Source organism: Lissotriton helveticus, chromosome 12 (assembly GCF_964261635.1).
Source record: "Lissotriton helveticus chromosome 12, aLisHel1.1, whole genome shotgun sequence".
Classification (NCBI taxonomy): Eukaryota; Metazoa; Chordata; class Amphibia; order Caudata; family Salamandridae; genus Lissotriton; species Lissotriton helveticus.
The window spans coordinates 125973948-125993030 of record NC_136073.1 but is presented as its reverse complement, the minus strand read 5'-3'; the positions used below and the strand labels follow the sequence as shown (position 1 = coordinate 125993030).

Sequence of the window (19083 nt, the reverse complement as noted above, 5' to 3'; positions counted from 1 at the left end):
ATAAGGCTTGAAACTGTTTTCTCCATTCTCCTAAACAAGAGTGATGTATAACTTTAACCGAGGACTCTCTTTGAGTCCATATTTCTGACTTCAGGAGTACCTCCCATACAGATTTAATGTCATATATTTCCATATTTCTGAAAATTTTAAAACGTCTTTGGTGTCCTAGAGGGCAACGGCTGTCTATTCTCATTTAGGTAAAATATATGAATTATAGCTTTATCCTTTAACCCTCCTGCATTGTCAAGACCCTCCAAAAACAAGGACCGTACCACATTAAAACCCCAAGGTCAAGGATTCAAAAACGTTAAGATAATTTGTATGTACACAGCCTGGAATGCCAGCAGTTAATTTCTGAAGAGATGCGAGGCATATCCAGACAATTATCAACTAGAAATTATCAGAAATTTCTCCTATTCATGACGTTTTTCAAACCTTGGTTATACCCACCCCTGAACTTAGTTTCCTCCCTACTATTCTTGTGAAGTTTTGTTTGCATGTATTTTTTTTGTTCTTATTTATTTGTTTACATTTTGCAAAAGACCCATATGTCTCCTAGGCCGATTTGTAGTGCTGAGTCGTTTATTATGTTATGAATGTATCTCACTTGTCAGCCTTGTGGAGTTAAGAGTCACACTGTGTGCATTAACGTGTAGACTAAGCTCTTACTGCCTGATCTCTGTTCCTCCAAAGACATAGTAACTAGACTACCCACAATCACCAGTTCTGCACAAGGGCTGGTAATGTCTTAACCTCTCCATGACACTCTTTGGCACTTGGACCATCAAACAATGGCTCTAAAATTCTAAGTTTGGATCTATATTTGTATATTGTCCTGGACCAACAGAAAGTGGACAGATACAGCAAAGAATTGCCTTGTGGAGGTTAAATTATGTTTAGATCTCTTAAGTGGAAATTTTCCCAATGGAGATTACGAATTGAAATCAATGCATACAGTGGTTTATAACATCTGAACCTGGCCTGACAAATATTCCATGAAGCAAACATGCACAAATCCATAAGGAACCCTTGGATGCACTGGATAAACAGATACACAAATAATTTCGTTTCATAGATGTTTCTTGTTGATTAGTTTCTTCTATGAATTATATTCGGCTTGTATATACGTCACTGTATACACACTCACTATTTCACTTAACGCTGGATTTATTTCTTGCTATAGTTCAAAATCCTAGTTAGAAATTTGTCTTCAAATTCTCCATTGGAAAGTACACCACAACTCACAAGAAGTGACAAAAAATAAAATGCCTCTGACCCAGAACATCGAAGCCCTCTGTTATAGGAAATTATTCTGTGTAATCTACACGGTTTTGCTTCCTGAATCATTATGCTATTTAGGTTTAAAAATCCACTATTCTACACTCTGCCATCAATTATAATAGCAGGAATCTGTGAATCTGTTCCTAGCCATCGCAGGCCCTACCTTAACTTAAGATCTGATGTTCGGCCAAATCTTTACATGATGTCTTTACCTTGAAAACATTTCTGATATTGTTAAGCTCCTCTGAGGGCCCAACACTATTCAGCGTCCCTGATTTAATGCCATGTTCTGACTCTTCTTAATGGGCCAAATAATCTCACGATAGAATGAGAGAGAGGCCAATAAATGAATGGGCAATAGTGCGGGCCTTTTCTCTGTTATTGGCTCTTTGTGCATTTTACTGGTTGCAGATGTTCGTCAACGGATATGAGCTAGGTGGTATATTATTATAATCTCCATATAGTGCCAATAACTTGCTGACATTATTTGCTATATTTCCTTCTTATGTCTTGTTTACATTTTTAGGCATTTTTTCGACCCCTTCATCCCTGAAATTCCAGGAGTTGAGAACTTTCAAGGTGAGTCACAAAGCTTCTGAGCCTGTAAGAATTGGTGAAAACACAACTAGGAGACAAAGGCAAAGGCGTTTATGGAGACCATGGCAGCTTAGGTGATTAGTCACAGACTTAATATGCTGTTAGTTGTAGTAGAGTCTGTGTGCAGATGTTAGTTAATTTTAGATCACCTATTTGAGGCATACTGTTCATATTACCTATGACATCAATACCCCATGTTATTGTTACAGTCTGTAAATTTGTAGAATTTTCAGTTAATTTCACTCATGCATTGAACTTCTAAATTTTATAACAGTACAGGTAACAACAAGGGTTTTGTGTGGTGTGTGTATGTGTGTGTGTGTATATATATATATATATATATATATATATATATATATATATATATATATATATATATATACACATATATATATATATATATATATATATATATGTATATATATATATATATATATATTTCGAACATAACATATGTATATATATATATTACACAGTCGCGGTCCCCATTGTGTAGTTATAGGTAGGTCAGACTTTCCATAGAAAGAGTGTTTTTAAAGTATATACACCTTGGTGCCTTCTGCAAATATTCGAGGTGATTTTTCCGACTGAGGCTGAAAAAATGGGGGGATTCCAAAACGTATTTTCCCCATGCAATTTCAGATACAAATTTTAAGAAGCTCTTTCTTAAAACAGCTGAACAGAATTTCACCAAATTTGGCAGAAAGCCAGATCTTTACTCAGGAAGCATGCTTTTTGTGATTTGGCGTAAATCTGTTAAGCTGTTTTTGAAAAAATAAAGGTTCAAAAGATGATAACTGGTCAGTTGGTCCCGCTGGAGTGCAGGAGTACTACAGCACTTTCCTGGTACCGTATATCAAAAGAAAAAAATTGAGGGTTCTGAGTAGCCGATAGAGCTTTTTTTCCCGTCCACTATATCTTCAGCATGGGACCGGTATGTTCTCCTGGTACTGAGAAAACTGATTGGCTGGCCGCAAATCAACAGAAATGTTGCAGCTGCTATTTCAAGACACTGGGACTCTGAAACAGATGAAGTTGAAAATGAGTAGGAGTACTCTTGGCCCTTGTAAGGCAGAGGGGTGCTTTCCCTGAGACCTTTGGGCCGTAATGAAAACAAAGAGTTGTTCAGTGTGCCCATGGACCCAGCGAAACCTCCAATGTGGTCCTGTGGGAGTACTGCAAAAAAAATATATAAAGGGTTGGTGTCCATGGAGAGTTGTACGACAATCCGGGAGGTTGGCCAGGACAGATTGCTGGCTGGCTCGGGCGGCTGGGCACAGTGCCTGGCCACAGGCCAGTACTTATGGCCAACCCACACCATCTACAGAAGAAGGCTAAACAAGGCATGAGAGTTGACCACCCATCTCTGCGCTGTGCATGGTGGGGGGCTTGCTGCCCATGGGGGGCTGGATGCAGGACCTGGCCACAGCCCTGGCTTTGTGGCCAAACCCACAGTGCTCTCAGCCTTTGACCGTGCGTACAAGACGGGGACTGGGAGCAGGGCCTGGTTCCAGGCCAGATGCTGCAGCCAATCCCGTGCCAGGCACGGTTTTTGGCCATGCTTAGCAGGGTGGTGGCGGTCTTCGAGAGTTTGGCGCAGGCCCAACCCTCTACTGCGTTTGATCAGAGATATACTCAGTGATAGAGCTGAGTGAATATGATAAGAAAAAACAGAAACCTCCATAACCTCCAATATCGCATCGCTTATTTTTGCGTGGGCTGCTTTCGATTCCCTAGTCTGGCCCAGGCTTCCATTCAAAGCAACTTTGTTGGCTGAACCTTCGATTAACTGTCAGTCATAAGTGAATAAGCCTTGCAGTGATTCGTCCAGCAGATTAGGCGTTGCTCGCAGTGAGTGACGTCTGCACATTGATGTCACAGATCAGATTTTCAATATTTGGGACCATTGCCTGCCTTCTAAGCGCCCCCAGGGACACAGAAGTGATTCATAAAGCCGTGGGAGAATAATGCTCCTGGCTTCCTTTCAGGACAAACAGGTTCGGTTTTCGGATTTTGTCAATTGTCTAGCTAAACCTGGTAACACACTGGCCTCTTCCAGGGAAGATCTACTTTCACAGATACTTCATGTCTTCCCTTAATCTCTTAGAAGTGGCAACGTGTGAACACTCGTAGATGTGGGCCATTAATACTATGAATGTGAGTGGTCACTGCATCAAATCTTCACATTTTTGTTACCACTTTTAACAAAGGGGAAACAGTCAAAGTTTAAAAAAAGAGCAATTAAATGGAGCCCTGTGTGACAGCAAGAATAGGCTCTTGCTTTTCAGGGATGCCATCTCATCTACTGATGCCCTGCCACTGCTCACTTTTAAAACCCTTGGTTCATGCTGCATCCTTTGCTTAATGCTCTCTCCTCTCATTCTCCTCTCGGTTCTCTCTCTCTCTCTGTCACACATTTAATGCAGCATTATAAATGTGACCCAGTCAGTGCTTACAGAGTGATGAAATCACTTTAGTATCCCCACTTCTCATGACCCTTTCAAGTCCGGATTAAACATACTGTGCTTCGCAGGCAGCAGCAATAGTTAGTTCACTCATGCAGAGTGTGTTGTCCTGTCAACCTTTCACCCTCTTCTAATGCAGTTTTCTTAATTATTTTGACTTAGAGGTATCCTATCTTAAATAAACCGCCATTCGCTTTTCCATACTCTAGACCCTAGACATAAACTTACAAAGGGTGCTGCATTTTGTGCTCATGATTTCAATGCTAAAGTTTTTTTGTTGATACCCTGTCTATCATTTATTGTTCCTTCTTTCTCGTGTTCTGGTCTTCACAAAGTGTGTTATTGTTGTTTAGTGTCAGCCCCTGAAATAATCAGGCTATGAGGTTGTCATTGACTTTTTGAGACTATACCCATTGAAAGGTTCTGAACAACCAGCATGCAGTGTTTTCATTCCCTTAAGACAGCCTTCCTTGGGAGGTTCTGGCCTATGGGATCTATAGATGGTCACTAATATAGATTCACACAAGACATTTCAATTCCAGTCACTTCCTCGACACAAGTCCTTTATTATTTTCTCGCTTCCCGTTCTGAACTTAACAAATCTAGCACACTTTTCAGCATTCTGCATCAACATGTTGTATTTTATGTGCACTCTCTGTTATGTAAAATGATCAGCTTGTGTAACCTTAGAAAACCTCAGTAAGTCTCATTTATGAATTCAAACATCACTTACAATCCCACTTCTATGAGTTCGTATTCAGGGTAAGGAGATTGAATTCAATGAGTCCTACTAACCAAAGAGCAGTTCATGTATGTGCAATAAAATCTCAGTCTGTGCAACATGAACTTTCATTGGCAAACAACAGAGACCCTAATAAACAGAGTTGTTTGTTCAGCAGTGTCTACGGCCTGATATCCATTGATCGATAAAGGCACTGCAACAAGTACAACACTTCCTATGCACAATATAGTGCTAGCTTCTGGGGAGTGCGATCGGTGCCGTCACACCAGGTGCCAGGGTCAAGGGGTGCCTTCTGCATGACAAGCTGGACTGAGATAAGAGCAGCCTGGAGAGATCTTTGTGTGCACAGCATTTTCCAGGGGATAATACAACAGCATGATAACTCTGGTGGTTAATGCAATGGAGGAAAAGATGTAAGATTTTTTTTGTAACGGTGTTGACTCATGATATAGTAAAATACATGGTAAATATTCCTACTGCAAAGCACAACGTGTGACATGGAGAATTTAGATTAGTATTTGTATGTTGGTAGCTCAGTGGGTTATTGATTTAGTGACGGAGATCTTTTTTTACTTGGAGTCCATGAGTGACAATCCTTCCAATATAGCACATTGAGCTATGAACTGGCATCAAATTGCTGCATGCAAATTGAAAGGCAAAAGTTTAGAACCTTATTGTTTTTCCCTCCTCAATCTTTCGTTATTTTAAGGTTACTAAAAAGGGTTCCTTTGGGTAGCAATACAATTTTTTAAGTATGACTCACCAATCACTGTTACATTTATGGGGCAGACTCTGCGCCTGGTTTGCACCACAAAGGTGATGCAATCCTGTTGCACGTAAAAAACACAAAGCAAGGTGACGGACTTAGCACTATCACTATATGTCTGCTGCTGAATAAGGATGATCATTCACAATTCTCCAGCACCTGTCACCTTTTGGTGCCACTGGTTACAGATTCCCAAAGTACATTTAACAATAGGATGTGCACTGAACACAATATAGTCTGTTGTTATTTCATCAATCTCTTCTTTTATTTCAAAATTAGTTCATAAAAACAGCCAACACGTTTCGTTCCCCAAAGATGCAACCTTTTGGAACTTCATCGGGGCTTGTACTGCAAATTGTGGAATTCGAAATATAATAGAACATTGCTTTTCTGGGTTTAGAGATCCTCCAAAATGTGATCTGGCAAATATTTTCACCTTTTGAATCGAATTATTAACAGACCACCAAATAGTAGAACACAATAGTTTTTTTTGAAGACTACGTCTATTCAAATTTTGAAAGTTGGATGTAACCACCGTTTGTCAGACTGAAATTAAGTATCTCAGAAAATGGCTTGGACATAATAATCCTTTTGGTAAGAGGTGAGAAAATCGCCCACCGTAATATGTGGCAGTGTCTTCTTCCTGAATCGCCGTCATGTTGCAAAGTGTATTGGGACTTATTTTAAGTGCAAATCCTGAATTGTGGTGTACAGTAATCCTAAAGTAACACAAATTAGCACTATGTGCTACTTTGCGTCATAGAGGCATACCTCCTTGAGGAAACCGCAAAGTTGGAGAAAAGATTTATTTTCACCAGACTTTTCCAACTGTGCACACATACAATGTGGTAAAGTGTTAAACCTTGTCAAAGCATAGAATTTTGGGCTGGAAGCGTAACTTTCCACCAGTATAAAACCTAAGCTTGACATCACGCAAACACCTTTGCGCTATGGTACAAAGGTGTACGCATTGGCACAAGGCAGCCTAAAGTATGCCAGCACCAGAGAGATTGTTGTCTCTCTTTTTCACCTGCGTCCTAGCAAAGCGCTGCAATGTGCATTGTTACTCTTCCCCTTCCTTTCTCCACACCTAGCACTCTTAACATATAATGCCTACTAGTATAGATGACCTTTGACTTCTGCACCTAGTAGTCCTGTTTTCCTTAAATAAAATTTCCTGTACTTTGATTTACACACTTGTATGACTCTTTGTCTCTGTATAATATGTTTACGATGTAAAACGCTCTGAGAGTCTTCATTAGGATGAGTAGGGCTATAACATGTAAGGGAGAGGAGTTAAAGAGAGATCAGGAGCACCATTGTATGTGGTAGTGAGGGAATATGTGAAGGAGGAGGTCATGGGGTGCTACAATAAAGATTGTTGCACTAGTGTCACCAATGTCAAAGCAGGCCTTGATTTAATGTGTTTTTGATCAGTCTGTGGGACTCTTGTTACTACGTCATTGATTAAGAGTGGTTCAGAATGTAATGGGTATAATAAATAGCTCATGTTACAAGTTCTCCCTTTGTAATGGGGGATAACATGAAGCTGTTGGTGCTTTCTTCATCGAAATCTGCTTTCCCAGTAGGAATTTTACCAGGCCTTTTTCCCCAGAAAGTTTGGCAGATCTGTCCTATCAATTTAGCCAGGGGATGTGGACTTTCTTACTCCCAGTATCTACCAGGTACTGTAAACTTTGTCAGCCCTTAAACTTATACCAATATTTACATCTACGGCGTGCCAGTACCTGGGACCGGTAGCTGTGTAATCCCGAGATGGACTTTTGTGCTACCTCACTGGAGCCATCACTGGTATTAGAATGATTAAACCCAGTAGCAGGTGACAAACATTTTTGTGAAATCTTAAAGACAAGAGTTGTTGTTTATAAGCTTTATATAAAAAAAAATAATGGGCTGTTCACATCGAACATGCATTAGGAAATCTTTAGTAGCAAAGTTTATAGATCATACGTACAAAACTCAGTACTGTTCTTAAGTGAAATCCTGCATAGATTCACCTTCTACAGGTGGGGAAAAGGTTTCTCTCTCACATAGAAAGCTATATGTCCGTTTTTGAGACTTTAGACAAAGACATTCATTCCATTCTATATGGGTACACTATTCTCAGGAAATACACCTATAGAGAATGAGCAATAAGAAACAATTTACTACAAAATACATTTAAAGAGTCTCCCATCGTAGTACTACATTGAATTTCCAGACGATTATTATGTTGTATGTCGCGCTCTTATTTCCAGAAGGTGGAACTCCATTTGAAGAAGGAATTCCATGACACTGGAATTGAGTCTGTGATCATGCAGAACCTCTCCTGGGCTGTTCGCTTGCGCTTTGCCTCTTCAATAAAACTTACCTTACAATTTACCTGTTGTGGAAGGTGACATTATTTCACTGACTATGAGCGATCCTCTATGAACCTGCAGTTTTCACCGCCAAAGGAACTTGGTCATCCTGGGCTTTATGGGCCCCTCCAATGTAGTTGTTAGACCTGCATTGTTCAGGTACAGCCTAAAGGCGAGTTAAGCCTTCAGAATAAACAACCTTTAAGGGAGTGAATTATGGCTTTGTGTTAGGGGGCAAGATATATGTAATTTCATCTTGTTTTTTAAGCACCTGGTACCACAGTTGGCCAGACCTGTAAAATGTTTTCTCCTCTATTGCTCCAGTTTACAGTCTTCCAGAAGTCACCAGTTAGACTTCAAGTGCCTCAATAATCGGTTTGTGAATACCCCCCTTCCCTTCAAAAAGTGGTTCTTTCAAGTCTCTAGCGTGTGCTTAAATGCAGTTTCCTATCCTTTGATGCACAGTTATAGGGGTCAACAGCCAATACAAAAGTGAGAATACTAGAGCTAGGACTTTGTAGAATTACCAGATGAATTAAAGTTGAATTAGGGTTGCTTTGCAGATGAAAAAAAGCCAAAGCCTAGTACAATATCTTTTAGGAGTGCTGTCAAATTGAGCTATGTATTCACCTTGATGGTAATTGCATAAACGTTACTATGTTGGCTGGGCCCCTGACAGTGCACTTCAAAGCAATGTCTCTATAAAGGTAGCCTGTATGTGGCACATGCCTGCAGGGTCCTCCTGGTTCTTCAGTAGAGATATGCCCACCCAAGGCTCCCCTGCTGGGCAACTTGCTTTCAAGCACTGTCAAGAGCCGGACAATGTAATATATTGAAACCAATTACCATTAAGAGAACTACATTGCCTGACAGTAACAGTGCTGCTCTTTATTCCTCATCCTCCAGTGGAGAACAAGGACTACTTGAGCTGCCTTTTCTTTCTTTAGTCAAGGGCGGGCTGATGTGGGTTGTTTCATCTACTTACTGCAAATCATCAAACAATCCACCAACTGTTAGTTCCTATCAGCCCAAACTCAAGTAACTGTGGCCTCACTAAGCCTCTTTGACTTTCAGGGTCGACATTATCGAGTACTCCAGGCCTAGCTTAAAGGATGTGTTGTAGGGTGAGTTTAGGTGTTAATACTCTTGCAATAAAGATATGAATGTCCGGCCAGAGCTGTGAGTACACAACACTTTAATAATGTCTTGAAATGTATAGATATTTTGGCAGAGCAAATGGGATCTTGATAGACAGGAAGTATACAACTACAATAAATTGGTAAAAGGAAGGGAACATAGTGGCAATATTTGGGACCTTGACTATAGGCACTGTGCACAGTTTGCGATCATCTGTTGGCCATGGACATAGTAACAATCCTGAAAGTAAATACACAGTACCACAACAATGTACTTACGAGGAAGCTGGACGGGTAGAGTAATGTGCACAAACATATACTTATTGTGACACAGCAGGAGACCACCGGAGGCAAGGTAGAGGAGCTTTCTTTTGCAGAGAGTTCCAGTTCAGAAGTGGAGGGCGAATAGAGCTCCCCGCCGGCACAACACGAATCCAAAGTGGTTGCAGTGAGTACTACCACCCAACAGATGGTGCCTCACCATCAATTACCTCCTCTGGGCGCTGGAGCCTCAACCTCCCAAAGCGCTCATGAGGCCTCTGGATCACCACTGCTGCATGCTTTGGTCAGCACCAAGTGGAGGGTTTGGACTTGTAGGCAATACTTTGTTGCCAAAGTCTGCATCGAATTCTCGCCCATCTAACTCAGCAGGTTCTTCATCTCCAGCCCCGAGTACTGCCACCAGACCTGTTTTGGAGCGGAGGACTTTGGGCTTGAAAGCAAGTCTAGCACTGAATGGGCTCGAAAGCCATCCACTCTGATGAGGGCGCCAACAAATGCCTGCCTCTTTCGCTACCTCAAGAACTTTAAACAGCTAATCCTTCAGCGCCTCCATGAGGAATTTGACACCAGTCGGCATTGCATCCACATTCAACCTGGCACTGGCCGGATCCAGCCCGAGCCTCAAGAGAATCCCAAAGAACGTGTTTCTCCAAAAAGGAAATTCTTTTTTGAAGAGGCAGTAAACCCATCTCAGGAGCTCAAAGTGGGTAGGAATGTGCTGCTTGCATGTAACCCCGCCATTACCCAGAGCGTCTTGGTAGCTGTAGTGCAGCTTTAAACACAAAGTTCCTATAATTTTTCAGCCAATGCCGTCTTTCGCAACCGTATTTCTACATACCAGTGTTTCGGGATTCCTCTCTCATCAGTAGAAAATATTTACTGGTAGCTGGACGTGCTGCCAATTTCTGAGCTTTATACGAGCTTTGGAACGCCTGCACGCTGTAAGTGGGATTATACCTGAGAACATGACTCGTAATCTGTGATGGGTCAAGGAGGCTATGAGTAAGTAATTCAATTGGATAAGCTTAAATTTGGTGTTTCTAGACACCCACTTCGGACTCCCCAGAACTCCATTACTTGTCCAGTTAGTCTCTCCCTATAATTGCTTCCCATTTTCCTTGTGTCCGATCTAGAGGTGTTGTGGTCATCTCTATCTGTGCTCTGTAGAGTCAGTTCACTAGATGTTGAAGTGCCTCTAGTGTGGCCAGTGCCTGGAGGACCCCATGAGTCTTCAGCACTTGCCGTCCACCCCGCCATAGATCCCCAAACATTCTCTCCAAAGCATGGTACGTTAGGACCTGGCCCTGCGGTAGGTCATAGTGGGATAAGAAATCATCCAGCGGGATGAGGTCCCATTTTTGAAAGCAGTCACTCACCTTGATAACACCGGCTGATGTCTATTCCGACAATTGTCTCCTTGTGAATGCGGAGAGCAGTCCCGCCAAGTATCGCGCATCAGGCATTAGACTAATGCATTTCAGTGTGGTACTCCGCATTTCTGCACTAAAATGCACTGTCACACATGAGGCGCAATAGGGCCTTAGCTGTCACTGAAGCCATTACACTGCCTAATAGTTCTAAGAGGAGATGCAGCTGCAGCACGCCTTCGCTTGCATGCACTAGTAGTAGCTCTGCTGGCAGGTTGGTACTACAATGCATCATCATGAGGTTCTGAGAAGGAGATGTGATTCCTGTGCGCTCTTTGCTGTGATGTGGAGGTAGTGCTAACTGGCTACTACAGAGACATAGCAGCCCAGTCTGACAGGTTTTGTGTTGCACTTTAGGCGTCGCTTGGAGCGGAGGTTACGTGATGTAGTGCTGCCGGAGTTACCTTGTGGGAGGCACTGGGTTTCTTTGCACATATCATCATGGCGCAGCAGTGACAATCGTGTGGATCGGCTTTATCAGTCTGAGCAGCTGCGGGAAATTTGACCCCCGGCTGTGCCGCTTAGAATCCAATTGAGGATAGGGAGAGTGAACTACTGTCATTGGATTGGTCGGACACAACAGGCCTGGCCGAGTCGAGGACTCACTGACTGAGGAGGCGAGCTGCAGATGGTCACTCCTAGTTTGAGCTTACCTCACAGTGCAGAGTCGCTGTAACAAGTTAAGTTGCATTAGGAGAGACCGAGGGGTGCAGTACAGCTACCCAAGTGTGTTTCTTGAACTATTTACATTATAGAAATAATTTCTTCCAGCAGCAGCCTGCAGTCAGTGGACGCCGTACCCAAGTTATAGAAAAGCTCGCTGTATAGCTCACTTCCTTGGCAGGGTCCAGGCTCTGACCAACTGTGTGTTTCTGACCTTCTTTCTCAAAAGCGCCGGGGGTAATTTAAAGCATGTTTCTGACAGTTCTAGCTGTTGGCGGTGTTGTATGTGATTATTGCACCGGCCTCAATCAACCAGTGAGGATAATAAATGGTGCGAGTCGGCTGAGACTCGGTGACACTTAGTCAGTGACGGTCTGTAACTTCTTCATTTTGGTGCCTCGCAAATCCTTCCTGGTGGGCGAGGTCCTACGTGGACAGAGAGAGGCCCTGGAGTCCTGCTGCTAAAGGCTGGACATTTATTTTCTTTTCTTTTTAGGTTTTAGGTCTCACCTAGTGTTGCAGCGTATGAGCTGCTCGCTCTGCGAGACCTCTTGTAATCGAGGAGATTTTGGAAGTGGAGAGGAAGCTCCGCCCATGCTTTTTATTGGCGCGCGTCATCCTATGGTAAATGCTCGCTTTCTATTTGAAGTGAGGCTTGTTTTTGGCTCGCCCATCCGGACTGGATCGTTTGCTTGCGGCTTGAGACTGTCTCCTTTAATTAGTGGGTGAGCACTTTTTTTTTCTTTATTCGCGCAAGGAAATCTTGTTTTCATTCTGCTTTGGCAATGGGGACAGCTCATTTTGTAAATCTCAACTCCGATAACTATTTACTTTATTAAGGAACACAGCACGCATTAGTTTAAAACTTTTTTAGGATGCGTGGCGTCAGGGACACCACGCTCAGTTTATTATTTTTTTTATCCGCCTGCTCGCACTCCCTTGTCTATGCATTTTCGCACCCCCTTCCCACCGCTCGCTCTGCGCTGTCTGTGGATTTATGCACCTCTTCACCCTCCGCCCACTCTCTGTGGATTTTCGCAACCTTTCCCCCCACCCACACTCTGCTGTGCGTGCATTGTGGTTTCTTTGTGAGTGTCCTTTCAGTGTTTGTGTTTTTGTTTTAAATGTATTTATTTTAAGCCATGTAATTCAGTAGCGCAAATGCAGTGCATCATGACTGAAAGTAAAAACAAAAAAGACACTGTGACACGGTAAACTCTCACTGCATGATGGCGCTTTATTTTGTCCCCTCTCAGCCAAGCTGCACAGCATCAGCGCTGCTGTATAACATGGCTGAAATAACATTGACAAAGCCAATAGATCTTGCCCAGGCAGAATCTTTCGGCTTCGCCAATGCTTGTTTTTCTGTACTCAACTTTGTGATCTGGCTAGGTCTTAAGATGATGTGTCCATTTCTGATAGTCAACAGCGCTGTACGTGCTGTGTACGGCTAAGCCCAGTTCATTTAGGACGACGCATCTGATTGGCAGTACCGGGCATTAAAATGGTGGGGCCTTGCAACCTATATACAACGTAAAGGCAAGCTGGTTCTTCATTGTACTAATTTCTTCAGAAGCGATGCATCCCAAAGAATGCCACTTCGTAGCCTAGGGTAATGGGCAAGGAAAAAATCCTATTGTCGGCTCATAGACTCGCTGCATTTCGTATTAATGAGTTCATTCAGGAAACCCAAGCCTCACAAAGATCTCATTGAGTAGTTCTTCAGTTTTTTTAGGACAAAGGTTGATGAGATTATAGGACTGGCAGCACGTCCCTCTTTGTACTTTGTTTTCAGTAATTTTTGATGGATTGGTGAAACTTGAGGATAATTATTCTTAAGGCAGGGTTTAAACGTAAAGTAGCAGTTATTCTGTGTACTTGTTTGTTTACTCGGGAACCTGATGCAAAATCCCAGCACAGCTAAATGTACATATTTAGCTCTTTTGGGTAACTGGAGGCATTGTGCTTGCCTATTGGGTATAGCAAGATGCCATCAATCTACGTCAGGGACCTTTTAAAAGCAGATAGTGCTCAAATGTCTAAAATAAAGAGCCTGACTTGAGTACTTGCAAAAGCGTTTAGTGGGGTATATGGTGAAATTTGAATTTCTATTCGTAGTTGTGCTGCCCACTATACGTTACAGAGCTTGTCCCTGATGTATTAAGTTCCTGATGTCGACAATCGAGCTTTATTTGAAGTTGACTAGCAGGCGGGTGACTCCTTTGACCATGCTAGTACTTAAGACCGTTATTCACCTGGCTACATTTTTCTAAAAACATACGATATTCCCGGTAGACTAACTAAGTTGGATGTATCCACTTTCAAATTTTTCCTCCTACTGAACTCTGTCTTAGCGATTTGGCATTCCAGAGCGCTGTATAGCAAGTATTTACTACAGCACCTGCAGAATGGAGATGGTATTGTGTGCAGTAGAGATATAACATTGTTGTTTACATTGCCATTATTCACTGTTTTAGAGGGGGTAAAAAAGGGCATGAGAAGGGTATCTCATTCAGCTCCTGTTTAGTGTTGGCTGTCCTTATGATTTTAGTTTGTCCTAGCTTGGGGGGTATGTGCCAATACACTTCCTCTGAATTATTCAATACTGTCATGTTGTAAGTTTATTTTAAGATGATTCCACAAAAATGTTGTACCTCCCCAGCATATTTGTCCAAACACCATAATTTCTTTGGTTCTGAGTGCCTATTGGTATCAGCCCTCGGGCAGCTGACAATGGCCATATGGGTTGAATACTAAAGTCAGCAAGGCACATACCATCCTCATGAAACATCTGTGAGAATCCTTATATCCTCTTCATTAGCCACTTATGTGGAAATGGCTGAACTGGCTCGGGAGAGGTGACTGGAGACGAATATCACATGATCGATGACTTGCCACTGTTTAGGATGTTGTTTCTTAGGAGCAGAAATTGGCCTCATGCAGATGAGTCCAAGCGACATTGTCCCAATGTCAAATCCGATCGATTGACAGTATGGAAGCTGTTCCTCTGCAACTGTGACACAGCTGCCTAAGTTTTCAGAAGCCGCTACAGTTGTATATTATGTTGGTGCGTAAAGTTTCACTTGTATTGTTGATTTTACTGTATTATGTAGAGGCTAGTGTGCATGAGTGCGGTGGGAATTGATTACAGCTGGAAGGAGATCTTGTCAACTTCTAATAAAACAAAGGATCAGGAAACTTTCCAATTCAAATATATCTAACCCACAAATGTGAACAAAAACATGCAAACCACACAATCTGGGTGTCTGTTAACCCATAAAACTCGGAGGGGAATAGTGCCACCCATATTGCTTGCTGACCAACTTGAAGCTCATCCACAACAAAACTAACTTGCACGTTCCTGATTGATAATAACAGTTCACTACACTCACTGAACAACACTTACAAGTCACTTTTCAACAAACCTGCGCAAGAAAGTAGATGAATACCCTCTTCCACGTAAGTGATAATCTGAGTCCATCCAACACAGTCTCCAGTTTGTGGTAAATTCTTGAGACCAGGGAATGAAGGTACCCAAACTTCAACAGCACTGCGTGGCCATATTAACTACAATCTTACGAAACATATATCATAACTGTGTAGCTAAAAGCAATTAAAGAGTCTCCTTTGAGCCACATACTCTCTCCTATCAAACCACATATTTCACAGCAAACCATGGAACTTTATGGCGTGTGTTATTCATGTACTTTTCTCCTTCTTGTTTTTATTGCCTAATTGCAAAGATTTTAATTAATCATGCAATAAAGATTATTATTATTATGGCGTGTGTCAACCCACTGCATTTTCTGCCCACATAACAACTGAATATCAATGATCTTTCAACTTAGCAAAACACCTTTCTTTGACTCCATGAAATAACTGCATGGCTTCCAACACACAATACTCCTACCTGCTTGGGGAAAGCAACTGCAAAATACATACTTACTTTGTTGCTAACGCATGCAATTATCGTGCTGCATATACAAATGTACATCTTAAAGCTTCATTTACTTAACATTATAGAACTAAGCACAAATGAGAGTTGGCCCAAGATGGGGTTTTTCAACTATTCACACCAAGGCCTTTTTAGCAAAGCAGTTTATGTCACCTTGCAAATAGAGCCCTCTAATAACTAAATTGTGTAATTTTCCTTCGTAAATTCTGGTTTCTGATTCGTTAATAGGCCTTTTAGTCTCTCCTTCGTACCACCTTTTCTTCATTTGTAACCTCTCTTGAGGCCTGGCCATTTTACTTCGGTTGTTACACTGTTCGTCTTATTTACTCTGTAAGCACTATTTTCTTTAATGGTTTCTCCTACTGCAGGCACTGCATGCTTTCCTGCAACATTCAGCGTGCCATGCACGCGTACACGGGGTGCTTTTCCACAAAATAAACATTTGTTTGTAAACTTTGCAAACAAATGCTTTTTTGATAAAAGCGCCCTATACTGCGCTTTAACTTTAATAGCGGCCACAGATCTTTCTTTAGACAGCTCGTCTAAAGAAAGAGGCGTAGCCTCTATTAACGTGAAAGCACAGCATGGTATGCTTGTAAACAACAAGCATTTGCAATCCAATAGGTCTTACATTTTAGAAACTTTGACCTATTGGTATTGTAAATGACAATGCCTTTTATTATTGCAGTTTTTTTAACACAAATAAAAAGCATTGTCGTTTACAAGGCCAATAGCTCAAAATCTCACAATTGCGAGACCTATTGCATTGCAAATGCTTGTTCTTTTGGCCTGTATTTTTGGGGCCTCACATCCTGGTTTGAATCTCCCACGTGGGCCAGAGGCCCTGGAGTGATGCTCTAAGCAGCATTAATAATTGCAAAAGTGGGGAGACCGGTCAGGGGGAAGAGGCTGTCAAGGTCGGATATTTAAAGAGATTTGGCACTGCCAGTTCAGCCACGATTTCAAACATGTGGGCAAGGTCACAGGCTGGTAGGTCTATTAAAGAGGTAACACGTAGAGCAGATGTTAAAAGAGATTTTTTAAAGTACAGTGTTAGTATTTATGTAGCACATTCCATATGATCGGTGTAAGTCACTTTTGAATTGTTGATTAAGCAGATGCCCCATAGTCAAATATATAGCACTTATACTCACAACAAAGATTGTGGGTGCGCTTTGGGTGCATGGTTGTTAGGGTGTTGGTTATGTCACTTTGTGTTATTAGGATCGATTGATGAGCTGTACAGAACTTCAGATGGTTTCTAATCTTTATTGATTATTAGTAGCAGCTGAGATCCATGGTATTCGCCTCTCTACTGGTAGGTCGGGTAGGTAGTTTTGTTTTTAGCAGAACCCTTTAGTTCTTTCAATGTGTAAGGAACGTCTACCTAGGAGCATTTTACGAGGAGACTATTTCAGGTACAGCAAACGTAAGGGCACATGCTTGCCGGTGTCACGTTGAGAAGCTTTTCTATTTGTCTGGCTTTTAATGGTTTTCACTGGTTAACTACAGAAGCTAGGTTTTGACATTGAATAATAATCGAAATTTCACACAGAAGCACAAAAATACTAGTTACTGCTTTGATGTATTTATAAGAGAGTGTCACTGGTTTGGCAGTAGTGTTAATTACACGCACACTGAAAACACCCAAATGTCACACAAAAGCAATCTGGGTGATGTAAGAATTAAACACACACACACACTGCAGTGTTTGATTGTCCACCCACGTGCTGTCGCTGTAGACTAGCAGTCCTGCCAAGTACCAAGCATCAGGCGTGATATTAACGCAGTTTTGGGCAGTGGTCTGCAACACCGCAATAAAATGCCAGGTCATGCATTTGTAGCGCCTCCTTGAAACCGCCGCAGTGCAGAGGAAGAGATGAGTAGGACCGAAATTGCCGCCTTGGCCAAATACTCCTGATGAGCACGCAGCGCGGAGCGCGTGCTGTGTAGAGAGCCACCCGGCCTCTCACCTACATTGTTGCAACACACACACACGCACGCCTTCACCCTCGGGACGGGCACGCCCCGAGTTATATATTAAAAAGCGCGGAAGACCGCTCGGGGTCTTTCCGGCATACCCTACAACTAAGTGTGTGTGTCCCCTTCTTATAATCTAGCGCTGCGCGCGAGGCCCTGACCTCGCCCACCACACTGGTGACGAGGCCGGTTCTGCTCCTACGCGTGCCTGGCCGCCCTGCCGGAGCTGTCCTGCCCCTCACCTGTCGTCTGCTGCCGGCCGCCCCTGCTCTGCTGTTTTCCCGGGCCGCGGAGCTCGTCCGCCGGCCTGCTGTGCCTGCTCAAAGTCGGCTCCCTGCCCACGTGCCTCCCTGGTTGGAGCGCGTTCAGCTGGCGGGAGCCGCCTGGTGAGTACCTCGCCCCGCGGCTTTTGCCCGGCCCCCGCGCTGCGAGTGCTGCCGTCTGGGGGCTTGCCCCGCTCTGCATCCAGCGCGAGTGCGCTTCCATAGCGTGCTGCCCCGGAGGGGGAGGGGTGAACAGGGGGGACGCTGCACGTCAGCCCCGAGGCACAACCACGTGGTGCTTCCAACGCGTGTCTGGCCCTCTGCCTCATCCTGCCGTGTCCTGCGCGTCTGTGCTCTCACCAGGAGCAGGTGGGGAATATCGAAGTCTGCAGCACTAAGAAAGGAAAAAAAAAAAAAAATAATAATAACACGGTGGACCGTTACAAGTCACTACACAGGGATCAACAGGATCATCAAACATTGGCAAGTGCAACTGTTCCATCATTTTGAGATTTTCGCTACAGAGTGGCTGTCCTGCCACCACCCACGCCACGTCCAGGGTGCGAGTCACGTGTGCCACCATCCGCCCACCTTCCTTGCCGCACCGCGACGTGCATTTCGGTGACAAACAAGCACTGGCCAACTCAACTTCTGCCTCACGTGGGAGCCCCGTGTCAGGAAGCTAGACGGTCACGTACTCACCATCCTATCTCCGTTCCTCGCTGCGCGGCCCGCGCAGGTGGGGTGTGATCCAAGGGAAGGGCCACCATCATGAACGACGCCGCCACAGGGGGTGCACCCACGTGGACGGCCGCGCATGCCGCTACGCCACGCCCACCTCCACGGCGCGGAGCTGACACTCACATAGTCAGCCATGCCCACACTGGAGTGGCCCCGCTTCCGCCATTCAGCGAGACTGCGGACCCAGCAACTGCGGCGCCGCGATGGAAGGCGTGGCTGGGGCGTTTGAGCCTCTACTTTAGAGGCACCAGAGAAACCGATAACACCGTGAAAAGATCACTTTTGATCCTGTATGGAGGCCCAGAAATCTACGACCTTTTCGAGTCTCTCCCGAACACCGGTGAGGACGATGACTATGACGCGGCGGTGGCCGCGCTGAATACCCACTTTGACCCCCAGGTCAACACCGACTATGAGAAGTTCAA

At 43.5% G+C, this 19083-nt stretch overlaps 1 protein-coding gene across 1 annotated transcript in view; it reads left to right on the top strand.

The window, feature by feature from the left end:
- The window catches only part of LOC144799521 (uncharacterized), a 118850-nt gene that overhangs the window by 72131 nt on the left and 27636 nt on the right, over window positions 1-19083 (top strand). The window contains exon 5 of the mRNA XM_078670883.1: window positions 1808-1860. Coding sequence (XP_078527009.1) covers window positions 1808-1860 — 53 coding nt within the window. The remainder of the gene's footprint in view (window positions 1-1807; window positions 1861-19083) is intronic.